Source organism: Pundamilia nyererei, unplaced genomic scaffold (assembly GCF_000239375.1).
Source record: "Pundamilia nyererei isolate P.nyererei 1_Seehausen unplaced genomic scaffold, PunNye1.0 scaffold00054, whole genome shotgun sequence".
Lineage (NCBI taxonomy): Eukaryota > Metazoa > Chordata > Actinopteri > Cichliformes > Cichlidae > Pundamilia > Pundamilia nyererei.
The window spans coordinates 1,764,985-1,788,673 of NW_005187455.1; the positions used below are offsets into that span (position 1 = coordinate 1,764,985).

Genomic DNA, 23,689 nt, shown 5'->3' on the forward strand with positions numbered 1-23,689 from the left:
AGGTTTCCTTTTCTTGCTAAACTCTGTACGCTTGCAGGCTGCTGCATAGAAAGTGCTTAGGTGTTGTCAGCTAGCACCGGGGAACACTGTGAAATACGTGGATCAACCAGTAATGTTGGTTTTTTGGGGTTTTTTGGGGTTTTTTGTGTGTGTGTGTGTGTGTGTGGTTGGTTGGTTTGTTGTTCCAGATTTGTTGTTCCCCCTCTTGTCTTAAGAAGCGTAGTGACTTTGTGTTCAAAAAACTAACATGGTGGAAACCTGAATCATTTTTCCTTTCACTAACCCTTAATGGGCCTTTATCTCTAGCTAGCTCCAAGTACCACACATTTTCTTAGTGGGGTCTCGTCTTTCTACACTTTAAGGACAGTCTTTGTTCTCTTCTATGTGTCATCCGCAAATGAAGGCAAAGCCTTACTGTTGAAACTGAAAAGTCAGATTTTTCTTCTTTGTAACGGCACTCGGGACCTCCAGCAGTTCATGAGCTGTAGAAAGACTGTTCTTCTCTTGATTCCATGCTTTGGCATCTAAATCTGGACCACTGTGCTTGGTAATGATACTTCCAAGATGACTTCACTATTCCAGGTCCAAGTATGACTGACTCGGCACTGGTTACATTGATTCTTGTGATTTTCTTATTGTCCATCATATAGGATGTTGGGGCCTACTTGTGATCGGGTGTTTTTTAGCATCATGATCTAATCCTGCATCTGCTTGATTGTAGTGGTTGTGAGAAAGCAGAGCTATAGCATCCCAGTGTGTGCCAGTGTGGTGTCTATGTTTTATACAATCTATAAGTGCACCTCCATAGTTTGCTTGTCTGTTTGTAATCCTTCTTTCTGCAAACGAACACCAGTGCAGTACTCCTGGCTTTACTTTATTCCATTACAGTAAAGCCATTACAGTAAGATCCATTATAATGTAATCTTGGTGACTGTTAACATTTTTAGACACAGGGTTATCTTATTAGAATGATTCTAAAGAAATGGTAATGGACCATTGTAGACTTTACAGGGATAACACCCACATTTCTGAGCTGTTTGTTTGTATCCTGAAGGCCCCCTCGTGGATTGCAGTAGTCAGCCTCTTTGTACTGTCTTCTTAAGCAACTGTGGATAAAACTACAGATGAAGTTGGCCAGCTTCTCTTTTCTACCACTCTGTGATCAATGACATGGGTAATTTCTATCTAACTATACCTAGTGCCCTTTATTGAGCACATACGGTTTTAACAGGGGACTTTAAAATACCTGTTCATTTTTGTTAACATTTACACCTCTAACTCTACACTGTCATCTTAGCAGGAAACCAAACAAACCAACCAACCACACCAGCCAGAGGACGTCATCATGGCGCTAGTGTGCATCAGTCACTTTACATAGTCAAAGTGTGAAACTGTCAGGGTGTCTAGAGTTTGTTTCTCTTTCGCCGAAAAAAAAGCCCAATTTGTAGACCTTCAATGGATGCCTTCAGTTTCCCCAGTGCTGCATGTTTTTGCGTTAACTTAATAGTGCAAGATTGAAGTTCAGTTTAATCTCAAAAGGGGGATCTTTGAAATTTAAACACTCCATTTACGTTGAGCTGTTGTTGAGCAGTTAGGAGCAGCACCCGAGTGCAGCCAGTGAGCAAATGGATCTGCAGAATCAGATGAGTCTGAGAGTTGGCTTTCAGTCTGCGTTCTCTTTGAAACTCTGTGGAAGTTAATCTCTCTCTCTCTCTCTCTCTTGATGGAGTGGAAAGTCTGACTAATAACAGAAATGAAAACACTGCAGTAATGAATTGTTGAGCTGTAAGATGAGATTGCACAAACATGTTAAGGCAACACAGCAGACCTTGTGAAACACACGGGAAGAAAAAAGAAAATTTAAATGATTGATTAATTGGATTAGATGCACATTTACAAAAGCATCAATGTCAGCAGCAACGTGTTCACCTCAATTCGACACATTTGGCCTAGCAGGGTGTTGTGCCAAAAAAGGATTACTGGTATTTGAACTTTGGTATGTGACTTGTTGACCTATAATCTGTCAGAAAAGATTATAGGTCATTTCCAGGTTCTGGCCAAGAGGGCAGGAAAAATTGCAAAACATAGCATAGCAGCTCTATAAATGTGTTTAGGCAAAAAAAGTTCGATTGCTTTATAATTTAGCCATAAGCATATTTGCACAACAGCTCGTTTCTTTATTCTATAACCTTTTTGTAAGTCCTGTCGTCTACTGTGTATTTACCAAATTAAACAAGGATACTGGAAGTTAACAGTAAATGCAAACATTGGGCATCACTTTTTGGGATAACACTGTCCCAAAAAGTGTCACCAAGCCAGGATATATAGGCCGCAAGGGCATCCGGTATGAAATTTGCCAACTCAAATATGCAGATCCACTGTGACAATCCCTTGGGGAAATAAAGGGAACAGTGAAAAGTACCTTTAGCTGTTAAAATGTCACTAAGGCATAAAAACATAGTTGTGTGCAGGCAAGGGTGCAAAGAGCAATAAATATTCTCAGTAATAGTGGTTATGATGCAGCAATGAGCATCTGAAGAATTGCATGCAAGTATGTGCTTGTCCTATTATGTGTCTTGACTTGTTTTATTTATTTATTTATTTATTTTTTTACCTTAAGCCATTTACAAAACTAATAATAAGCACTAGTTTGTATAGAAATTGAAGGTCTAGTTTAAACTGTAAAAATGGAGAGCCACATGTCTTGAACGTAACCATAGCTAATGATTACACCCTTTACCAGAAAACCACAACCTCCGCACCCTGCGTCACACCCTGCTCTCCTACCACATCTTTGTACTCCTCGTACTCGCCAGATTTGGACAGCTAAAATATTTTGTGCAGATTGTTTTCATTTATACCACATCGACACCAGCTTGCTTAAATTAGCTGCCTCACAGCTTAAATACCTAAAGAGACTCATGAAGCGTACATGTGTGCATTCCTAACATTGCAGTCCGTCACAGCTATGAAAGCCATGTGTCAGTTTCTCATGTGGGCTTTGTTTGTGAAGTTTGTGGTAAAGTTTGTCAATGTGTTGCCGTTCATTTCTACAGTTATTTCTCATTTCTTGTGTGTGACTGACACACATAATCGTGCAAAGTCACTTGTCCTGTTCCACCAAATTAGTTTGATGAATTTCAGAGCGAGTCACTCAGGTATAACAAAAGAATTAGTTACTGAAGCTTCCCAAGTGTTTGCTTTATAGACTTTCTTGTGCGTCATAGGTTCACACCTGTCACCTGCTTTCTCCTTGTAATTTCTTTGAAATCTGTACTTGTGGACACAAACTGTTCATTTTAAATAATGAGACATTTTCAGTGTGAATAAAACGAATTAGCGTTTGACAAAAAAAACCCTGGAAAACTTAGTATTTATAGCTTCCTTCTACTTTCTGTACCACTCTTTTTGAGTGCGCTGTAAGTAGTAACTTGTGATTTTTTTTATTTTTTATTAGTGTTTTGTGAATTATTAACGGCTGTTTTACAGATCAGTCATAAACTGTTATTAAACTAGGAAGGAAGGTTAGGAAATCTTCTCAAAAGTCAACCGTCCTATCATTCCTCTGTTAATTTGAGGGTGGGTTTTAGAGGATTAGTATTATTGGTTATTATTGGATTATTGCTATATTGTTTTTTGTCTTTATAGTTGGATTAACGACCCACAGTAATCTCTTCCTGTTGTTTCCTCTCATTTTGAGGTTACGGAGCACTGCACTCATTTTAAAGAGTGCATAGTTGTACACCCACACATATCTGTGCCATAAGTTATGAAATAATTTACCTGAACTGCATCTCAGAAGTTGCTCACTTCCTGCGTGAACAACTGTTGCACGCCAAAGTAAAAGTATAGTCAAACAGATTCAGTCACATTTGAATCTGATATTATTTTAATGTATTTTTAATGGGTGGGCAGCGTGGTGGTGCAGTGATTAGTGCCGTGTTGATGCTGATTTCTTGAGTATGAAACTATTTGTGAAGTTTGCACGTTCTCTCCAGCTTGCTTGTGCAGTCCAAAGACAAAGATGTCTGATAAATTGGCTGTAGATGTAAAGCTGTGCCTGAATGGTCGTCTGTCTCTTTGACCAGACCAGCAGCTTGCCCTATGCTCCAGCCTCCAATATGTCCCTGAATTGGATAAGTAGGAGAAGATGTGTGGAGGCATGGCATTTTTAATGCAGATCACTCTGATTATCACCACTTTTTGGTAGCCAAAAAATTTAAAGTATCTTTGACTGGTTGGACAGTTGGAGCACTTATCTTGTGCAGGAATTTTATTATCCATTTATTATTAGCTTATGAACCATATATAAATGGATTAACACAACCTTGCAAAGGATTTATTAAAACATTGGTTACTACTCATGAGCTGTGTTTAAACTGTGATTTTTCTATAACATTTTTAAAATTCCAGTAGTTTCATCCGTGCTTTCATGTTCATCAGGTGTCACAAAATAAATGGAATAAACAGAACTCTGGAAAGTGTTTTTCGGTACAGTAGCTCAAAGAACACAACCTGATCTTTCTTACCACAGACTCTGTTTCTCACTGTCAGCAGTTACGCCACTCTGCAAGTTTGGCTACTTCTGAAGAAATACTTTTTTCCCCTATAGAAGTAGCTCAGGATAAGCCAGTCTGGTTTGTCTCTGTGTGATATGTTTTTATACATGATAAGTAAATGATGATGTTACTTTAGTTCTTAGCTGCTTTTTCCTTCTTCTTTTTTTTTGTCCTTAACGATCTCAGAAGCTGCAGACAGAGAGAGAGAAGATTAAAGATGGAGAGTAGGGCAGGAAAATAGGAATAAGGAGCAAAAGGATGTGGCTTCACAGAAAGATAAGGATTCCATAAAGAAAGACGGAGACAGAGAGATGATAGGGTTTGGGAGAGAAAAGTGATGAGGCAAGAATTGGAAACTGAGAACATAAAATGAAATCAAAGTCGTGACAGTGACAGACTGTAATGAGACTGTGGAGATGATATATGCATACGAGACAGAGAGAAACTGAAATAAGAGGGCACATAGTTAGCTAAAGTTTATTAAAAACTACAGCCAAAGGAAGCACTTGACTGCAATACTCAATATATTGCAAGAACATCTATTACATCTATTACACATAAATGTATCTAAGTGTATATCATTATTATTCAGCTTTATTAATGTGGCAGTTTAGTGAATTAAATCTTCTTCTTCAGTGCTGGTTAGCAAACTTCTGTTCACTCCAACCTGGAAGTGTGATTATTAGCGCTTCAGACATGCTGGACTTGCAAAAACATGACAGAGAGACAAGCCATCCAAAAACAAAACAACGCAATTGTGGAAGTTTCTTTTCTTTTCTTTTCTTTTTTCTCTTTTCTTTTCTTTTTTCTCTTTTCTTTTCTTATCATTTTTCTTTTTCAAGAATAAACCAAATAGACTGGTTGCCACCTTAATTGTTACCCCTTGAGTCTCTTCCCAGCATGGACATTCACATGTATGAAACATTTTCAGCATTTCTACAAGGACAAACTTGTGAACTTTGCACCGCGTACCCCCCTTGGGCTGAGCGTTTAAATCTCATCTTCAAGATTATTTGCTGACGGTAATAAAAATGCTGGATAAAAAAGCCAGACTCAGTGCTGTGGGGAGATTTGATGGCACACAGCACTGGAGTTGTAAAAGGTCATATTGTTTTGTGTGCGTGCGGTTTGTAAAAGATGAGATGAGGTTGCGGATTATTTCGTGCATTGTTGTGATCCTGAGGTTTGTTTTCTGTAGAAGATGTTTGTGGCTTGGAACATCTTGAATATCTTTATGCATAAATGGCAGTGGTGAGTTTTAATTTGTATAAAAAAAGAGAAACTTTGAATGATGGGCGAATGGAAAAATACAAATGTTTAAACTACTTGATGGGAAAATGCACAACTCTGACTCAGTAACAGCTGAAAGTAATTTCATGTCCGGGGATGTTTGTATTGTTTTCTTTGAACCTTTTCTAAAAGGAAGACGAGTGATTGTCCCCACAAATATTTCCAGTTGTTGTCTCCTAATATTGTCTCCTAGTGACAGTAGTGTTGCGCTTCCACTGTGCTTAGTAATCTCAGTTTAGTGAGAAAATGTCTTTCTCCTTCGACTCGTGCTAACATGTCGTGAAAACCATAATTTAACTGTGTAACATGACAAATCCCGCTGACACCCTCATAGTTGTAATCGAACAGTGGGCTCGTTGCGGTCGATATAATACTCTGCAGATTTCCTTTAGGTGTTCACCGCTGCCTCTGACAGCAGCTTTTCAGTTAGAGGAAATGGTGAAGAGCAAATTCAGCACATTTCTCAGTCGGTGGTCAGTGAGATGTTCCCTGGTCAACAAATGGGGTTTTAACTTGACTGGCTGTAGCTGGAATCAACACACACGCAGGAGTCACAAGTAAAAGTAACCCCCATCTGTTTTCTCCAGAAAGGGAAATGAACATCAGCGTGTGGGAGACATTTCCCTCCGGGGGGACAGGGATAGGATGGGGAAATCGGCTGAAAACATTTCTCTCGTTGTAAATAACCTCACGTCAACAGCCTCTCTTCCTTCCCTCCTGGACTTTTTTGATACCCAATACTTGCAGGGATTTCATCTGTCTGCGCTGTTATGCACAATAATCATCTCCATTCCTTTAATGCAAGTCAGTAAACACATTTTACCGCCTCCAGCCATCCATTTGTCCTTTACGATGCCCGTCTCTGTGAAGGACGGAGAGCGGGTAGCAGCTGCATCATTTTTGTGTGTTGTGTTTTGTAACCTCATCCTCTGTGTGTGGCGAGCAAAGGGGATAAACACCAGAGAGACTGTTTCCAGCATGAGGTCTGCTGTTTGTCCACTATCACTGATCAGCTACTCTGTTATTTTAACAGGAAGAGGAGGCAGGATGACATCCGGCCTTATCAGTGCTGACGCATTAATCGCATGATAAAACTGCACAGAACATGACTTAAACACAGACGGGATCAAAATACCACGACATATGGTTAAAATTTAGCTTATTTAGCTTCTTGATTAAAGTTGAGAAGAAATAATGGTGGGAAAAGGGGTGAACTGCAGGTTTACATGTTCCTAGCTGACACAATATATTTATATCACCATCATCTGTGGGAGACAGCAGTTAGGTAGATACGCTGATGTGAGAACTGCATTGCTGATCCTCTAATGTACATTTACACACCATACTCCAATAAATCAACAGAACTGCTGTGTACTGTATGTATAAACTTGCTGTGTCGTGTATCAAGCCTTGTTAATGACTATTTTCTGCACCATTCGCTCGAGAAGCAGTTGCAGAATGTCTGTTTGCATTGTATGCACATTTCCCAAAAGCAGTTTGCTGCAGATCAAGTTAACAATTTCTGACATTTTCACATTTCTGTATCGCGTCAGCCCGTTTCATTGCTCAGCTGGTAATTAGTCCGCCCACGCTCAAAGCTGTTAATGTCTCTGTTTTGCTTCTGTAAAGAACTTAAGACTATCAGTTTGCTTGCAAAAGCCAAAAAATCTAAAAGAACGGGAAAGGTAGGTCAGTCACAGGTGATCTGTGAGAAGTGGGATGCAGAGGCTGTGCAGGTGTAAGCACTTTCAGAATCAGAATTAAAAGAATTTATTTGCTTTATTTTTGTTTGTTTGCTTTTTTTCCTGACCCGCAGCCATCTCCTTTCTCTCCTCCAGATTCAGCCGTATGATAAGATTGCCGCTCGAGGCCTGCCGGACAATGTGGCCAACAGCTTGAACAAACTGGTGGTGGTGAAGCTGAATGGAGGCCTGGGTACCAGCATGGGATGTAAGGGCCCCAAGAGCCTGATCAGCGTCCGTAACGAGAACACCTTCCTGGACCTCACTGTGCAGCAGATAGAGGTACAAAAGCTCTTAAAAGCTCCACTCTAAAAGCCTTGAATGAAAGAAATTTTGTGAGACGTGTTTTTATAAGCAAGCAACGAAGCCACACTACCTCACAAATTGCATGTAAGCTAATTGCCAATGTAATACCATTTAACAGTAAAGTGAAAGCAGACTAAGGTTGTCTTACAATAAGAACTAACTAACATTTTCCTTGTGGATGTGCACTATTTGATTTGTTTGTTTGCTGTGCAGAAGCACGTAAAATGCTGAGATTACTGAAAGATCAACATTTAAATAATTTTGTGAAGTGAAAATCTACCAGGACCGCCCCTCATTGTAGTAATGCAATATTTTGCTGTACGGCAGCCCTGACACCGGTAACAATAGTGTTGCAACAATGTGTATTCCTGGAAAGCCTGAAGTCAAACCTCAGTTGTGACTTTCAGGCACAAGAACCTATTCATAGAAATGTAATTTGGTATTAAATGGTGGTTCAGTTGAGGCAGAAGGAACACTTTTGACAACACTGGTTATTTTAAAACTTTCTTAGTAAAGTTGCAGATTCAGTCCATCAGTGTGGATGATTACTGAGAGCTCCTTCTTTCATATACCCTATACTGATTTGAGAACAGCTGGGTGTTGCCTTCTGGTCTGCAGCCACACCAGCACTCATGATGTGGCTCAGACATCAGAGTAGACGGAGTAGGAAGTGATGTGTAGCCTGATGTAATATAAACATTTGCTCTGTGTATTGAGGGTTTGTGTTGTCTTGATGTTTCTTACTTTACTATAGAGCACGGCAAAAAAATCCAATGATTCACGGGGGTGGGTTTGGATTTACCTCTGCCTTTTTCCAGTCTTACACGGCATGCGTATCATCCTCCAGAGACAAGCCTGACTTCATGCAGCAGCCATGTGCTTCTGTGAACCAGAGCTGAGGGGCTTCTGAAAGGGGTTCAGTGTGAAATCTCAGGGTGCCGGCCAGTGCTGGCGTCTGGCCGGGAAACAGAGATGTCTGTGTGCTGGAGGAGAGGAGTTGGTGTGATTATTTGGATCCGATCCTGCATTATTTCTGCAGCACTTAATCGTTCAGTAATTTTAATAAACAGTAAACCACATGTTCAAACGGCCTTTCAGGGGGATGTAGGAAGAAAAGTTATTTTCTAAACGAGGTTTGCGTTAGTTGTGACCATTGTAAGGGAATCTACTGTGAGTAATATTAAAGTCTTTCATTGTGTTGTATAACTGAGTTTAATTGGGAGCTGTACGTTACCGGAGTGTTTCAGTGTTTCATAACAGCCCCCAGGGACACTCCTCTTCTCCCAGCACACTGCTCTCTGTGTCAGAGGCACTGCTCTCCATTTTCTGCTCAGTCTGGTCAGATTACATGCTGACTGAATCGACCTATTGAGAAGGGGGAAAAATGGATACCCCCACACACACACGCACACACAGACCCCCTTAACCAGGCCCTCCTGCAGGAGAACGCACCTCTCAGCCACCCCGCTGAATCATGCATGTTTAATTTAGAGCTGAAGCATGTACCCTCTCACTGAGAGCGGACGTAACAAGGTCGGACAAAGCTCCGACTCAGGCGCCGCCTGGCTGCTGAAGATTTACAGCTTTCACCTGAGTGCCTCCCTCAAGAGCAGATTTGTTAAGTTAGCAAGTTCAGTTAAAGTTGTGTGAAAGAGGGTAAACCTGTAAAGTTACTGCCTGGGTCAGGTCTCTCGTGTAGAAGACGTCCTGGTGAAATAAAGGTTATAATAATGCAATTTCACAACAATTAGGGCTTTGTTAACAAATACACACACGATCAGCATTTCTACAGCAGCTCTGGAGGTAGAGCGGGCCATCCACTAATTGATTTCTGGCTCCTGCAGTCAAAATATCGAAGCTTTCTTTGGCAAGACACTGAACCTCAAGTTTCCCTTGATACATCCATCAGAGTGGGATTGATCCAAAAAGTGCTTATTGTGTGTAGAATAAAGCATTACATGACTGTAAACGTGGCTTGTAGTAGAATTGATTTGAGTGCTCACTAAGAGTGGAAAAGGGCTTCAGAAATACCAGCTCATGTGCTCATCTCATGCAAGTACTGAACAAAACCCATGAAAGTTGTGGCTACACTTAGTCAAGAAAAGCTTCTTTGCTACAGTAACAACAGAATCTCACTGCTAGTACCACAACGCTAGGCTCATATGGTTCATATTTCTAGTGTTGATTGTCCCTCTGGGGAGGGGTGCAGGACAACCACAATCTCTTTTGCTTTGAGGATTCAATGGAGCCTGTGTCTAATACACATAAGTGGAGATTTATTATTTGCTCACAGAAATCCGGTTCCAGACAGTGTTGATAAAAAACCATGATGTAATTTAACCTGTGCATAAACCACTGCATATAAGGAAAATGTTAAATTAAAAGATTGGGATGAGTTTAATGAGAATACTGTTGTACTCAGCTGTTAAATCAATTTCAATCCATTTTTCTGAAGATTTTTATAAATGTATAGATGATGCATTAATTAGAAACAGATCCCACTGACAAAATACTGAAAAGAAAATCACTTTGTGTGTGATAAGTAGGAAGGGCACATCATCTAAAGGTGTATTTAATGTATCATTGTAACATTTAAAGGTGTATCAAAGTTAAACACAGGGAGTTTACCCATCTATACAACTCAGAAACAAGACATCTGTGTGCGTTACAAGCTGCGTGAAGTTCATGACCAGCCAACACCCATCCTGGTTAATAAATGGGAATATGACGTTCATACTTTAGCTTAGAAAAGCCCACTCGTTCGTTGTAACTGTCACAGGCAGTAAATTTGATTCCTCACATCATCTTAGCCCCACTCATTCACAGCCCGCGTCTCATCCTCCGCCTCCTCTACTCATTTTAATTTTCTGTTATTGCAGTAAAGAAACTGCTTCCCATTCTACTCAGGTGTAATTTACATCCTTTGTATTCATTCAAATCGCACAGTCAAGGTACAGAGTTATTGGTTTTAAAACGAAGGCGAGTGGGCCAGTTTTCCTTTTGTCTTACGATGATCTGAAAATTCAAAATGTTTTTGCAATGTTGAATTTTCAAATTCCAAATGTCACAACGACACTTGAAGAGCTATTTAAACACAGACTTGAAAACAGTGGCGAAAAAGTTTTATATGCAGTTAAATTCAAAGTAATTTCAATACAAAGTGCTTTCCTCAAATCCAGACTTAAAAACACAGAGAAAAGCTGTTTTAAGATTGGCTGATCTTTCCCTGTTGCTCTGTGCACCTCTTGACCACTTCCAGGTGTTGTCTCACATTTGGTGTGACCCCTGTTCTGACAACTTGCAAATGCATCAGAACCTCAAACATGTGCAAAGATTGATCATAAAGTTTTGTGTAAAACAGTGTTAACTGTCGTGTCGCTACTGAAGCATCTATAGCAGGGGTGCCCAATCCCAGTCCTCGAGAGCTACTATCCTGCAGCTTTTAGATGCATCCCTAATCAAATGAATGGCCTGATAACAAGCCATTCATTTGATCCGGGTGTGTGGGAACAAGGATGCATCTAAAAGCTGCAGGACGGTAGCTCTCGAGGACCGGGATTGGGCACCCCTGATCTACAGCATCTAAGAGAGGGTTGTACCAGCAAGTGCACGCTCACCGTGCCTTTAAAAGGCAGTGGCAGAAGTGTCTAACAGTGTCACTCACTACAAGGCAGACTCGCCAAATTTGGCTCCCAGTTTGTTTTGATGGATACTTTACATAAATGGATGGAATGCGGAAGTGTGGCATAGAGATTTTCATTTATTTGTCTATGTTGTTTCCTTTTTAAAACGTTATCTGTGTCAGATCAGGTCACATTACTTGCACAAGAGCACAAAGTTGTTTGGTTGTTGTTGAGGTAAACGGCCCAACCTGACCATCAATTTCTGCAAAGATGCTTTGAGTGTTTCATTGCCTTCACAAAAGTCCTCCTTCAGACCCATTATTAGCTCTCCAGTCAGCCGGTTTTGGTGAATCCAAAAAATATTTGTTCATTTCCACCAATTTTCCTGAATTAAAAGGCATCTTTACTATGTGAGTTGGTCCTTGAGAGTTAGCATCATCTCTGATTATAACACTGTTGAGCCCTTACACTGTTAAGAAACACTTGATGACCGTCTACTGCCTACTTCTCTTTTTTCTTTATTGGATAAATATGGATAAATGCATTTATATACTTTGTTTTTTCACCCTACAGCACCTGAACAAGACTTACAACACAGACGTACCTCTGGTCCTCATGAACTCTTTCAACACAGATGAAGACACAAAGAAAATCCTGCAGAAGTACACACACCACCGGGTCAAGATACACACCTTTAACCAAAGCAGGTGAGGGAGCACGATCGTAAAACAATGTCCTATTGAGTAACAGTGAGCCCAGCAAACACTCCCTGACACAGTTAGATATGCTGTATATGAACCAGTGCCAAAGGGAATAAGAGTCCATTTTTCTGTCAAATATTAAAGGAATATTGAATTGTGTAAGACAAATACACAGAAATCTCAATTTGTTTTAAGAAGTTAGCAGTATTAAATCTCCTGAATGAACTCATTTTCCCCTAAAATGAACTCCTGAGTGACGCTCCGGCTTCTGAGCTCAGACTGTCAAGAACAGACAGGAGGTGTCATGCAATGTATGGAAAAGGCTTTTAATATTTAACGCCCTGGTGTCTCCAGTTTGTCAGGGAGTGGAACTTGCTTTTTACCATTTCGCTTGAATTATTTAAAGCTTGTATGTTTTGTGTACCTCAAGGAGTTATACTACAAAGCACTTTGGGATGGAAGCTGGAGGATTTAATGTCAGCAGAGGAAAAAGTGGTTGAATGGTTTAAATGTCAATCAACAGGAGAACAAAGGAAAGTCTGTGACCGAGGCCGTGACAGTAATTCATAAAAAGAGATTTTAATTCAGCTTCAGAGTCGCGTTATCTGGTGTTACACTTAATGAAGGGAAAAAACTGTTTGCTTTATATACCCAACAAACCCAGAACTTCTTATAGCCACTTAAATAAAGCTTTGGGCGTCAAATGAAGAGTAGAATACATAGACTCCAGCATGGAGTCAGCTGATGGCCCAGCTGATACTGTTCTACACATGCAACTGATAAACCTCATCTAGGGTACCAGGTTTCACTGAAGGTGCGTTAGCCCGCATATAGTAACTGCTTCCTATAAGAACTGGTTTGCAGCTGACCTCTATCCCAGTTCCTCTTCTTATACAGCACAGGTGTCGAACTCCAGGCCTCGAGGGCCGGTGTCCTGCAGGTTTTAGATGTGTCCTTGATCCAACACAGCTGATTTAAATGGCTAAATGACCTCCTCAACATGTCTTGAAGTTCTCCAGAAGCCTGGTAATGAACTAATCATTTGATTCAGGTGTGTTGACCCAGAGTGATATCTAAAACGCACAGGACACCGGCCCTCGAGGCCTGGAGTTCGACACCCCTGTTATACAGTATTTAACTGAATCCATGTCATGTTCACTGGCGCTGATGCCAGCTCTGTTCTGTGCTGGGGTCTTGCTGCTTATTACCTTGCTTCCACCTTTCCATGAATGCATTTGGAAGAACAGACGCATATGCTGCCAAATGTAAATGGCTAAAAAAAGAAAGTAAGTTTCGTTTTGACTATTACGTTCTAGACTGTACTGAAGGTTCTGTTCCTGCACAGAGCTGGAAAATCAGGTTTGCTCTAAATGCATACCTTGAGACGTACAGCTAGCCTGTTCTGCCACTTGTGTTAAAGCTTTGTAAAATGCATTCTCAGAAATGTGCCGTGTATACTAACGTACCTACATTCACCATGCACTAGTTGCTCATTAGCTTGGATACTATTAACAACTTAGCTTTCTTTTTTTACATTTACATTTTAAATCACATTTTAGATCAATGGTTAGCACTGTTGCCCTGCAACAAGAAGGTGCAGGGTACAGAACAGGGTAGGGCCCTTTAGTGTGGAGTTTCTGTTCTCCCAGAGTGTACGGCTTTTGTCTGGGAGTTGCGTTGCCAGGTTAATGGTGCCTGTGTCAGCCAGAAAAAGAGATTCTTTACCTCAAGAGTTTCACTTTCAGGCTAAATAAGGTTGTCTCATGTTTAATAAAACTCAAATTGGTAAGAGTGATAAACAGTTTGAATTCTGTTTTCTTGCAGTTGCATTGCACTATCTGTATAAGTTCAAGCACCTAGCCATGCAGGCCGTCTTCAGAAATATCGGTTGTTCTAAAGAAATCATTGAATCAGAGCGTGGTGCTGTAACAGGATGCATTTGTTGCTACAAGTCAGTTGTGAAATTTCTTCCCTCGTAGATATTTCACAATCAACTGTTAGTGCTGTAAGTGGCATTATTGCAAAGTGGGCACGTTTAGGAACGGCAGCAACTCAGCGGCAGACCACGTAAAGTTATGGCTCACAGCTGAATGAATAACTGAGTTCCAGATCTCCTCTGACATTAACATCAGCACAGAAACCACGTTTCACAAGATTCATGGCATGCGTAGCTATTTTATCCATATAGGGCATCTAATCCACTTACATTGAAGTGAAACTGAATTCTTAAAAAAGAAATCTGTCCACTTCCCCAAAGCAGTAGGGATTTTAACTGTGTGTGTTGGTCCATGGTTTTCTTTACTTTTACTAAAGCTCCTATTAAGCCTTAAAATAATAACTGGGTGTCCCTTTGAACAAAGCTCTAGGTTTTTCTTTCCATGATCATTCCTTCTTCAGTGTCTTCAGGAAGACAAAATCAGCTGTCATGTAAACATTGGATTTGTTATATGTAGTTTTCCTAGACAGCGTGAGTACCTCTTGAATGTCTGGTTTAATCGTGCCTGAGCACCAGAAACCAGAGGAGTCGTCAAGCTGATGTAAAAATGCAGGTTAGGTTTCACTTTTTTTTTTTCTCTTTAGCCACATAACAAATTTATTCCGGGTGTTAAACCCATAAACGTTCAGCGTATCCCTCAGGAGAGAAGTCAGAAAGGACAAACTGCCCGATGAGATGGTTGAATACATGAAGTGACTTCTTTCCTTGTCCATGTCTTTGTACCCTGAAAGACGATTCCCTCTGAGGCAGCACATGTCCAAGAAAGAAGGAACATTTTTTGTGGAAGTAATCAAATGTTCCCAGATTTGGTTTTAAGATGACATGAAACCTTTGAAGTGTGTGAACTTTCATCAGAAAGTCTTATCATAAACATCTTCCCAGAACAGTCAGATAGAATTAATCTTCCATTAAAAGGGCCGTGGTACCCCAACCCTGCAGCTCGTCTCACCTGACCAGCTCTGCTCTCATAAGCTTCCTCAAAGTGCTAAAAACACAGGCGGCTCATGCTCACCGGGCTCCTCACCTTGAGGTTTGTTAACTAAACCTGACTCAGATCCTTCGAACAAGCCCTTTGATCACTTTAATGCACACTGCCATCATGGCTTGGACTCTTTGGCGTGTTGCCTTCGCTGCCTTCTTCTTGGAAAAAGCTAAAAAGTTTGCTTGTCGAGGGAGCAGTTTGAAGTCCGGGCAGTGATATGAAAAGGAGAAATTTAGATAGCACTTGGCATGCTGGCTTGGTGCAGAGTTTCCGAGGATTTACGTCAAATGTGGAGCAAAAATGATTTCACACTTTTTGTTTTGTCTTTGTGGTGTTTGTCTGCTTAAGTCTGAGATTCACCGCTCTGCAGCTCCACAGATAAATGAGTCAACAAGCTTGTTTTCTTCCTTCCATACATATTATAAGTTGTATAAGGAGATAGACTTTAGCCACATCAACAGAAGAGAAGGATGTGCTTTATATAGTCAACCTTTTCTGATTTTTCTCCTGTTGAAGGACATTTCGTTGTGCACCTCTGAAACACTTCCAAGAATACTTCTATTTTTAGATCCATCCCTACAGGCTCCTCTTCCTACTCCCTGCATGTGTGCAATATGTGCTGGATCTGCTCCAGTGTGTCAAAATGATAGCTGTTAACTGGAAGTTGATTTGAAGGTTTTAACAACATTACATGAAGCCAGTAGCACATACATGGCGCCATAGCATGCGCCACAGTTTAGGTCATTTCACATGTACATGTCGAGATGTTAGCGATATCTACATTGGCGGTCTTACCTCGGGGTCATTGTATTGTGTCTTGTACATCCTTCTGAGTCTTGTACTCCTTATTGTTTGATATTTGTACACAGTTTGGTCTAGAACATGAGGGCTGGGGGCCATAATTGGGCTGTCAAAGACTCCAATCCAGCCCACTGGATGGGACTGGAAAAAAATGAAGGACGATAAAAAAAACTGAGCCGGAACGGGTCGTAAAATAACCCCCGAGCTTATCGTGAACTCTTTTTCTTCATCAAGGTACCCTCGCATCAACAAAGAGTCTCTCCTTCCCGTGTCCACAAACTTGAGAATGACCGGGCAAAACGCAGAGGGTTGGTACCCTCCCGGTCACGGCGACATTTACGCCAGCTTCTACAACTCGGGCCTGTTGGATCAGCTGATTGAGCAGGGCAAAGAGTACATCTTCGTGTCCAACATCGACAATCTGGGAGCCACCGTCGACCTCCACATCCTGCACCACCTGGTCAGCCAGCCTAACGGCAAACGCTGCGAGTTCGTCATGGAGGTGACGGATAAGACCCGCGCTGACGTGAAGGTATGATGACGGTTATTGTGGATGTGAGATTCTGATTTATCCCCGTTGCATTAACAAGGACATAAACTATTTTTGTGGTAATGTAACCAAAGTAAAGACGTTTTTGTGGTTTCTTACTTTCCTCTGTTTGCAATAAGCCTTGACATCATTTCTGTCTCTAATGTTTCTACTAATGTCTCAATACAATGAATGTGAATGGAATTTGTACCCTTTACTTTTCACTGATAAAGAATTGCCCCAAACTCGAACAGCTTCATCAAAGTAGCACAGTTTTTTTTGGTTGGTTTTTTTAATTTAAGTGAACAGAACCTTTAATTTTTCTGTGGTTAAATGTATGTAATCTTTGTATTATTAAGATAAATATATGTGTCTGAATTAGTTGTAGTTATTATAACCTTGTGAACTTTCACTGTTACTGGGTTACACTTTGGAGGTTTGCATTTCCTGTAGGTGGTTATTGGCTGGCATTTCAGTGTAACCATTATTTTTTGCAAACCTAACAAACCACTTTTAATTTCCCAGACTTTGGCTTAATCTCTCAGGTCAGCGAGTGTTCTGTAAAAATGCTGCTTGTGATTTCCAGGGAGGCACGCTGATCCAGTATGAAGGGAAGCTGCGCCTGTTGGAGATCGCCCAGGTGCCCAAAGCGCACGTGGACGAATTCAAATCGGTTTCAAAGTTCAAAATCTTCAACACCAACAACCTGTGGATCTCTCTACCTGCTATCAAGAGGCTGCAGGAGCAGAATGCAATGGACATGGAGATCATAGTCAACCCCAAGGTGAGTGAAGAGGAGCCAAACATAAGGCACATGGCTTACTGCACGTGCAGCGTGGAGTAATTCAACATTCAGTGAAAGTAAAAGTTAAAAATGAATAATCTCTGTAATAATCTTTGTAACCTGCATGCCATTCTGTTCCACATTTCTATGATACAGTGACATATTTCGCATGTTTAATATCCCGCAGATACTTTCACAAACCCTGCATTGACCTCATTGTTCAAAACTGTCTTTAATATGAGCTTCTGCCACTGCAAAAGTGTGCAGATGACAGAAAATGAAAGCATTTTTCTTGCTTTAATATTCTCTGTCGATTGAGATGAGTTGAGGATAGTTAGCAAAGGATTTGGTCCTCATTCAGAGGTAATAATTCACCCACCAGCAGCAGCTGCGACACAACTGGAACTCATACCTCAGGTGATTTAAGGCACTTTAAAAGCTTTGCTGCATTTTAGGTTGATTTTTCTCTCCTTGGAAGATTTTTAGAATCCGTTTGCTCCATAACAAAAAAACATAAATGTTCTTAGAGAACACTGGGAACAAAAACAGTTCTTTATTATCAAATTAAGGTATTCGTTTAACCAGGAACTGTTGAGTAATTAGCGGTTCTTTGAATGGTGCAGATGATAAGTGAACTTGTGTTTGTCATCCTGGATTCCTTTCATTCTGTACACTGCTATAATGTCATCGCTCTTCCAGCAAGCCTGCTCTTGTCACCACATGCGTTTTAGAAATTGTTATATCCTTTAAAAGCTACGCTGCGATTGATTTCGGGATGAAATGCAGGAGAAGATGGAAGTTAAAACTGGGAGAAATGAGAAGAGCCCACTGATTTCATGTTAACGTTGCACATTTCACTGTTTCCAAAGAGTCCAAACTGTGATTTATTTGTGGCTCACAGTACACTGACAAGTGTAGTTAAAGGAAAACTAACTAACTAACTGAACTCTGCTTAGCCTGTTTCTCCTCCATGCTTCACTTTAAATAAATTGCAAAGGGCATCAAAGAGAAATGAGTCCTAAATCTTCTCGTTCAAGCCCTCTGGAAATTTCAAAGAGGGTTCACACGAGGGCGGCTGAGTGTGCAGAAGAAACTGTTTCGTTTCAGTGACCAGCCAACCTCCCAGAATATCATCATCTGTCCGGTTTAACCATGTAAAGTGGAGCAGGGACAGATCTGCTCTTTCCCCCACACAGACCATCACTCATGAATAAATCATATCTAACAAAACGCTTGCTGAGGACACCCTTATTTTAAAGCTTCTCTCATCTCCGCTTCATGTTTCTGCCATCCTGCACAGCTTCATTCCCACATGTCACGTGACAATTTTCCACACAAAACAATCCAGCTCATCTGCTGTGCTTGGACTAAAGTTTCAGCTGCATGTGATGTGAACTGTCCCGATTCGTGATTGAGGTGAGAGACAAACGACTGCTGGTCCAAGTGCGTCAAAACAATGATTTTATTAAACACATGTGTGGAGGAAATGCATCATCACAATCCTCAGCATGTGTCAGGGTATAACGCCCCCTCATGCGTCAAAGCAGATACATAACATGCATAAGTTACAGTAACCACAGCTCCACGCCAGGTGCTTCCTGTTGGTCTTCTTACTCTCGCTTATCTTTGGTACATCAGAAACACATCCTACAAAAACTGTCACTTATGCAGGCACAAAATGCAGTTACAAGCAAAATATGTCTGAACTCTTACTTAGAAATGAGTCTATATAGTGTGTGTGTGTGTGTGTGTGCGTGTGCGTGCGTGTGTGTGTGCAGGCAAACTGTGGGTGTCTCGACCTCAGTGCACTCTGTCTCACCTCTCACCTCGCCAACTAAAGCTTATAACCTCTTACCAGACAGACATTTCCAATATGTGTAATAACATAACTGAAACTATATGTGTAATATATTGAATAAATGTTTTAATCAACTACTCAAAGCTTAATAAAAAGGATATAAGAGAATAAACATGATATTAAAATGATATAAAAAGATATAATCCCCACAGAATGTTCTGCGCTTCCTCCTCTTACACACATGTATTGCTCTGGACTTGGAAAGGCATCCAGCATCCACCTATCCTAATTTGGATATGTCCTTTTTTTTTTCGGTACAAGTTCCTCTCTTTGAGCAACTTCCTGTGTGGGCTGCAGCCCCCTGGTGGGCAGTCAAAGTACTGCAGTTTGGCTGCTAGACATAATTTATAGTAAACTGTTTTTGTTTTTCTAATTTTTTGAAGTTGCTGATATATCTTTAATATTTTTAATAATTTTCATATATATATATATATAAATTTAATAAAATCCAGGTTATTAATCAGGTGCCACATGTAAAGCTGTTAATGGAGAATCAACCTTAAAAAACTGTCAAAAGATCAAAATTAATGATTTTAAAAAAGCACTTCATGTTAGGCTCATGTGTTGATGAGAGGAGGCTGCAGAAGAGTCACTTGGCATCTCCTGGGAAGACGCTTATACATTCCCGATGGCCTTGACCAACATAAATGCATTCTCAATATTGTTAGCATAATTATAACTTAACTGTAACTTCAACCCCCAAAAATAACTCTTACACCCTGACCAGGTCTTTGAAGAGAGCCAGGCAGGCGTAAAAAAACAGGGGTGACAAAGTCAGTTTAGGTTATTGGTCAACTTCAGACAAATGTGATCCCAAGAAACCTCCTGGCTAACAAAACATACAGTACTAAGAAAAAGTCTTCTTTCCTTTTTTTACATTACACTGTGGTGTAATGGTTTTTGTTGTTGTTGTTTTTAAAGTGGTCTGAAGCAATAGTTCTTCAGGGCTTTGAAAGGTCTTTCAAAACTTCTGTGAGCAGAAGCTTTTTCACTCACTTTCAGTCCCGTCCTTGCGCCATTGGACCATTTACAGATGGATGTTTTTGTTTGTTAACTTACTTAACACTGAAATATGAATCATTCAAGCACCTAACTCAAGAGATGAAGCAGTATCATCTATGCACAACAGGCAACTTAGAATTTAAAATTGGTTTACTGCTATCTTTAGCCCTTTTGTTACTAGCAGCCTGTCGTAAAAGCACATCTTTGTTAAGTTGAATTTACAAAAATTGCCAAACTGTTTGACAGGCACAAAATGGTAGTATGTTTGCAATAAAAGGTGATTCCTCAAGAGCTATTTGCCAAAAACTGTAGTGTCTTTAAATGTGGAGGAACTGAACAAGTGGAAGACAAAAGAGTAGATGGCAGCAGACGAACAGTATCTGAAAATCCTGTTCTTGAGAAATGGGAAAGACGCAGCAAAGGCCTGAGAGGACCTCAGAGATGTGTCTGGCCCTTCTTAGATGCTTAGATGATTGGATTTGTAGCTTATATTTGCCCTCTTTTGACAACACTAACACAATAACGGGTTCCTCCCTCGTTCAGTGAGGTTTGCACAGGTCATGTTAAGTCAGAAGAAAAAAGGAACACTTGACTGATGAAGCAAATGTTTGAGTAAATGCTTAATCAGTGAATTTAATCTTGTACCTAATTTGTCTAAATGTGTCTTATTTCCCGCATATTTTTGTCCTTTAATGCCCTCCAGAGTCCTTGTTGAGAGCAATCCTGATTTAAAGCAGCACAGCAAACAAATGTAACTTGCTGTGACTTTGTGTTATTTCGGTCCTGCTCACTCACTGGCACTGCGGGCCTCTGCCCCCCTGATGGGGGGGAAGTATCGCCTCAGGCCGTCCAAAACTGCAGCCAGTGTAATAAATTCACAGCTGAACCGCAGCCTCCTCCCTGATTATTGCTGTCTTGGCCCGATAGGTACAGATGAAATTTTCCACTCATGTGCAGGATTGCAAGTGTTATGCAAACTGGACATAACTTTGCAGGTGCTGTGTGGTTTTACATAAGTGTAGGTCCCATCTAGATAAGAGTACAGCACTAAAACCACTCAGTTTGAGGTTTCAGTTAGAGGCCTGCACACTGTAGAACTGTGTGTTTAATCCTAATTAGTGGACATTCATTTTATCTTAAGTGCCTCTAAACCACAACAGCGCAAAGTACAGATGATCTGAAGGGTAATATTATTAGTTGTACAGGTGGAGTGTTTAGTAATGGAAAAATAATAAGTAATGGAAGGAGATGTCACCACTGACATCTGAACCGCCATTGGCTTAAATCACAGTTCGACTCTTGTTTATTTAATTTGGGTGAAGAAGCTTCTCTGTTGGGAGTTGCTGCATAATTTAAATGTAGTTTTATAGTAAAGACTGTACAGTTAGGGGCACAAACGTGCACTTTTGTTTTTATTAAAAAAAACATGTAACGCGTCCTCTCCCCTCTCCTGTTCATCAGACGCTCGACGGCGGGCAGAACGTCATCCAGCTGGAGACTGCGGTGGGTGCGGCCATCAAATGCTTCGACAACGCCCTGGGAATAAACGTTCCCCGCAGCCGCTTCCTGCCGGTCAAGACTACGTCGGATCTGCTCCTGGTCATGTCCAACCTGTACAGCCTGGATGCCGGCTCGCTCAACATGAGCCCGAAGAGAGAGTTCCCGACAACGCCGCACGTCAAACTGGGCAGCTCCTTCACCAAGGTAATCACACCAGCTGTGGAAGCATCGGAACATCTGTCACTGCGTGTGCAGCCTGTTGATCTCACGTGTGGCTGTGATGATGATAAAAAGTGCCGAACTTTTTCAAAGCCACTGATTAAATGTTGATTAAATACTTCATTAGAGATTTGTTATGACCATTGTGATGTTAAATGGGATGATAAAGTTGGGTGTAAAATAAATAAATTCTTCCAAGAAGGTTTCTGAGTAATCTCCTGATCCTCAGAGGTTACACCACTGATGCCCCCAAATTTCTGATTCTCAGTGACGGTATTTAGTCAGTAATTGAATTTGCCAAAGGATCTGTGGGGTTGAAAAGCTCACATACAGATGACTTACTTTACTCTGTGTCTGCGCTCAGGTTCAGGAATACTTGATCCGCTTCGAGAGCATTCCCGACATGCTGGAGCTCGACCATCTGACGGTGTCCGGAGACGTCACCTTTGGGAAAAACGTGTCGCTTAAGGTAAAGCTCTGCAGTCAGATTCGTTTTTTAAGACGAGGAAACCTTGTTTTCTTTTGTTCCATAATGCCAGCATGTGAGCTACAGTTGTTTTCATGGCCACAAAACGTGTTACAGCTATTTAATTTACTCTGAATATAACGACGTTGAGCCTAATAAATCCAGAAAGCTCGCCGACAGTAAAAGAAACTTGCTGTTTTAGTAATGTGGTGGAGAAGAAGTGCAGAGAGAATTGAAGACATTAATTTCAGACTTTGAACCTGCGTGCTTCTGTTTTTGATTTACGGCTTTAATTAAATTCAGTCCTGTCATCATTTCTGTCTCTACAGGGCACCGTCATCATCATCGCCAACCACGGAGATCGGATCGATATTCCGGCTGGCTCCATGCTGGAAAACAAAATCGTATCCGGCAACCTCCGCATCCTGGACCACTGAGGCCTTCTTCACCCTCATCGTGTGACGTAGTCCCCCGTAATCCCTGTCATGTGACCCATTTGACATGTTGACACGACATCAAGAGATTGTGAGAGGATATGACTTTTTCCCCTGGAGGCTGAGTGTGATTGCATGTGCAGTGCTACCCTGCAGTCTCAGCATTAAGAAGCAGTTCGCCTGCTTTGATGGTTGGAAGCAGCTGGGATATACTGCCCTCTGCAGGCTGTTCATCACATAACCTTTAAAAGTATTACTAATGAACTAATCTTAGCGACCACTTTAAACACTTTTATCCAGATTAGAGAGAAAACAACTCACCCTTTGTTTTCTTTTCTTCTATATTGATTTTGACTTTTGTTGGCCAGAAAATAAAAAATAATATATTCTAAATAGGTAGGGATAATATACTGATATACTCACATATTATTAGGGACACTAGTGGGAGTACAGTTTGGAGAACAAATTAGATTTGGGGTTTTTTGCACTGCTAATGCAATCACAAAGATGAAGTCATGGGCATTACGGGAAGGTTTTGACCTCTTATTTCAAGCACAAAGACGTCTCTGCTGGACTCGATACGGTTTCGCAATTTAGCCGCAGCAAAACACACAGAGTTGTGTAATGTAAACCCAGCACAGGGTCCTGATTTACCACTGAGTTCAACAATACAACAGAAAAGGATGTCTAGCAGTGCAAAAATGACTTACTGGTACATCAGATTTCTTAGAAACCCAAGTGGAAATGCAGCGCTTAGCACTGGTTTGGAGAGGTGTCATTAGGAACCTCTGCTGGATTTTCAGGGCTAATGCAAATGTCATTTTATTAGGGAGGAAAAAATTCAGATATCAGGCGTGTCAGCAGTTTATTCCACAAACTTGCCCTCAGTCTACCCTC

The 23,689-nt window shown here is 40.9% G+C and overlaps 1 protein-coding gene across 2 annotated transcripts in view; it reads left to right on the top strand.

The window, feature by feature from the left end:
• Positions 1-23,124, top strand: part of ugp2b (UDP-glucose pyrophosphorylase 2b) — a 30,878-nt gene extending 7,754 nt beyond the window's left edge. For both annotated transcript variants that reach the window (XM_005733700.2, XM_005733699.2), the window contains exons 4-10: positions 7,688-7,873; positions 12,094-12,227; positions 16,235-16,532; positions 17,116-17,313; positions 21,635-21,877; positions 22,257-22,361; positions 22,688-23,124. In XM_005733700.2, coding sequence (XP_005733757.1) covers positions 7,688-7,873; positions 12,094-12,227; positions 16,235-16,532; positions 17,116-17,313; positions 21,635-21,877; positions 22,257-22,361; positions 22,688-22,795 — 1,272 coding nt within the window. In that variant the 3' untranslated portion in view covers positions 22,796-23,124. The remainder of the gene's footprint in view (positions 1-7,687; positions 7,874-12,093; positions 12,228-16,234; positions 16,533-17,115; positions 17,314-21,634; positions 21,878-22,256; positions 22,362-22,687) is intronic.
• The last annotated feature ends 565 nt before the right edge of the window (positions 23,125-23,689 follow it).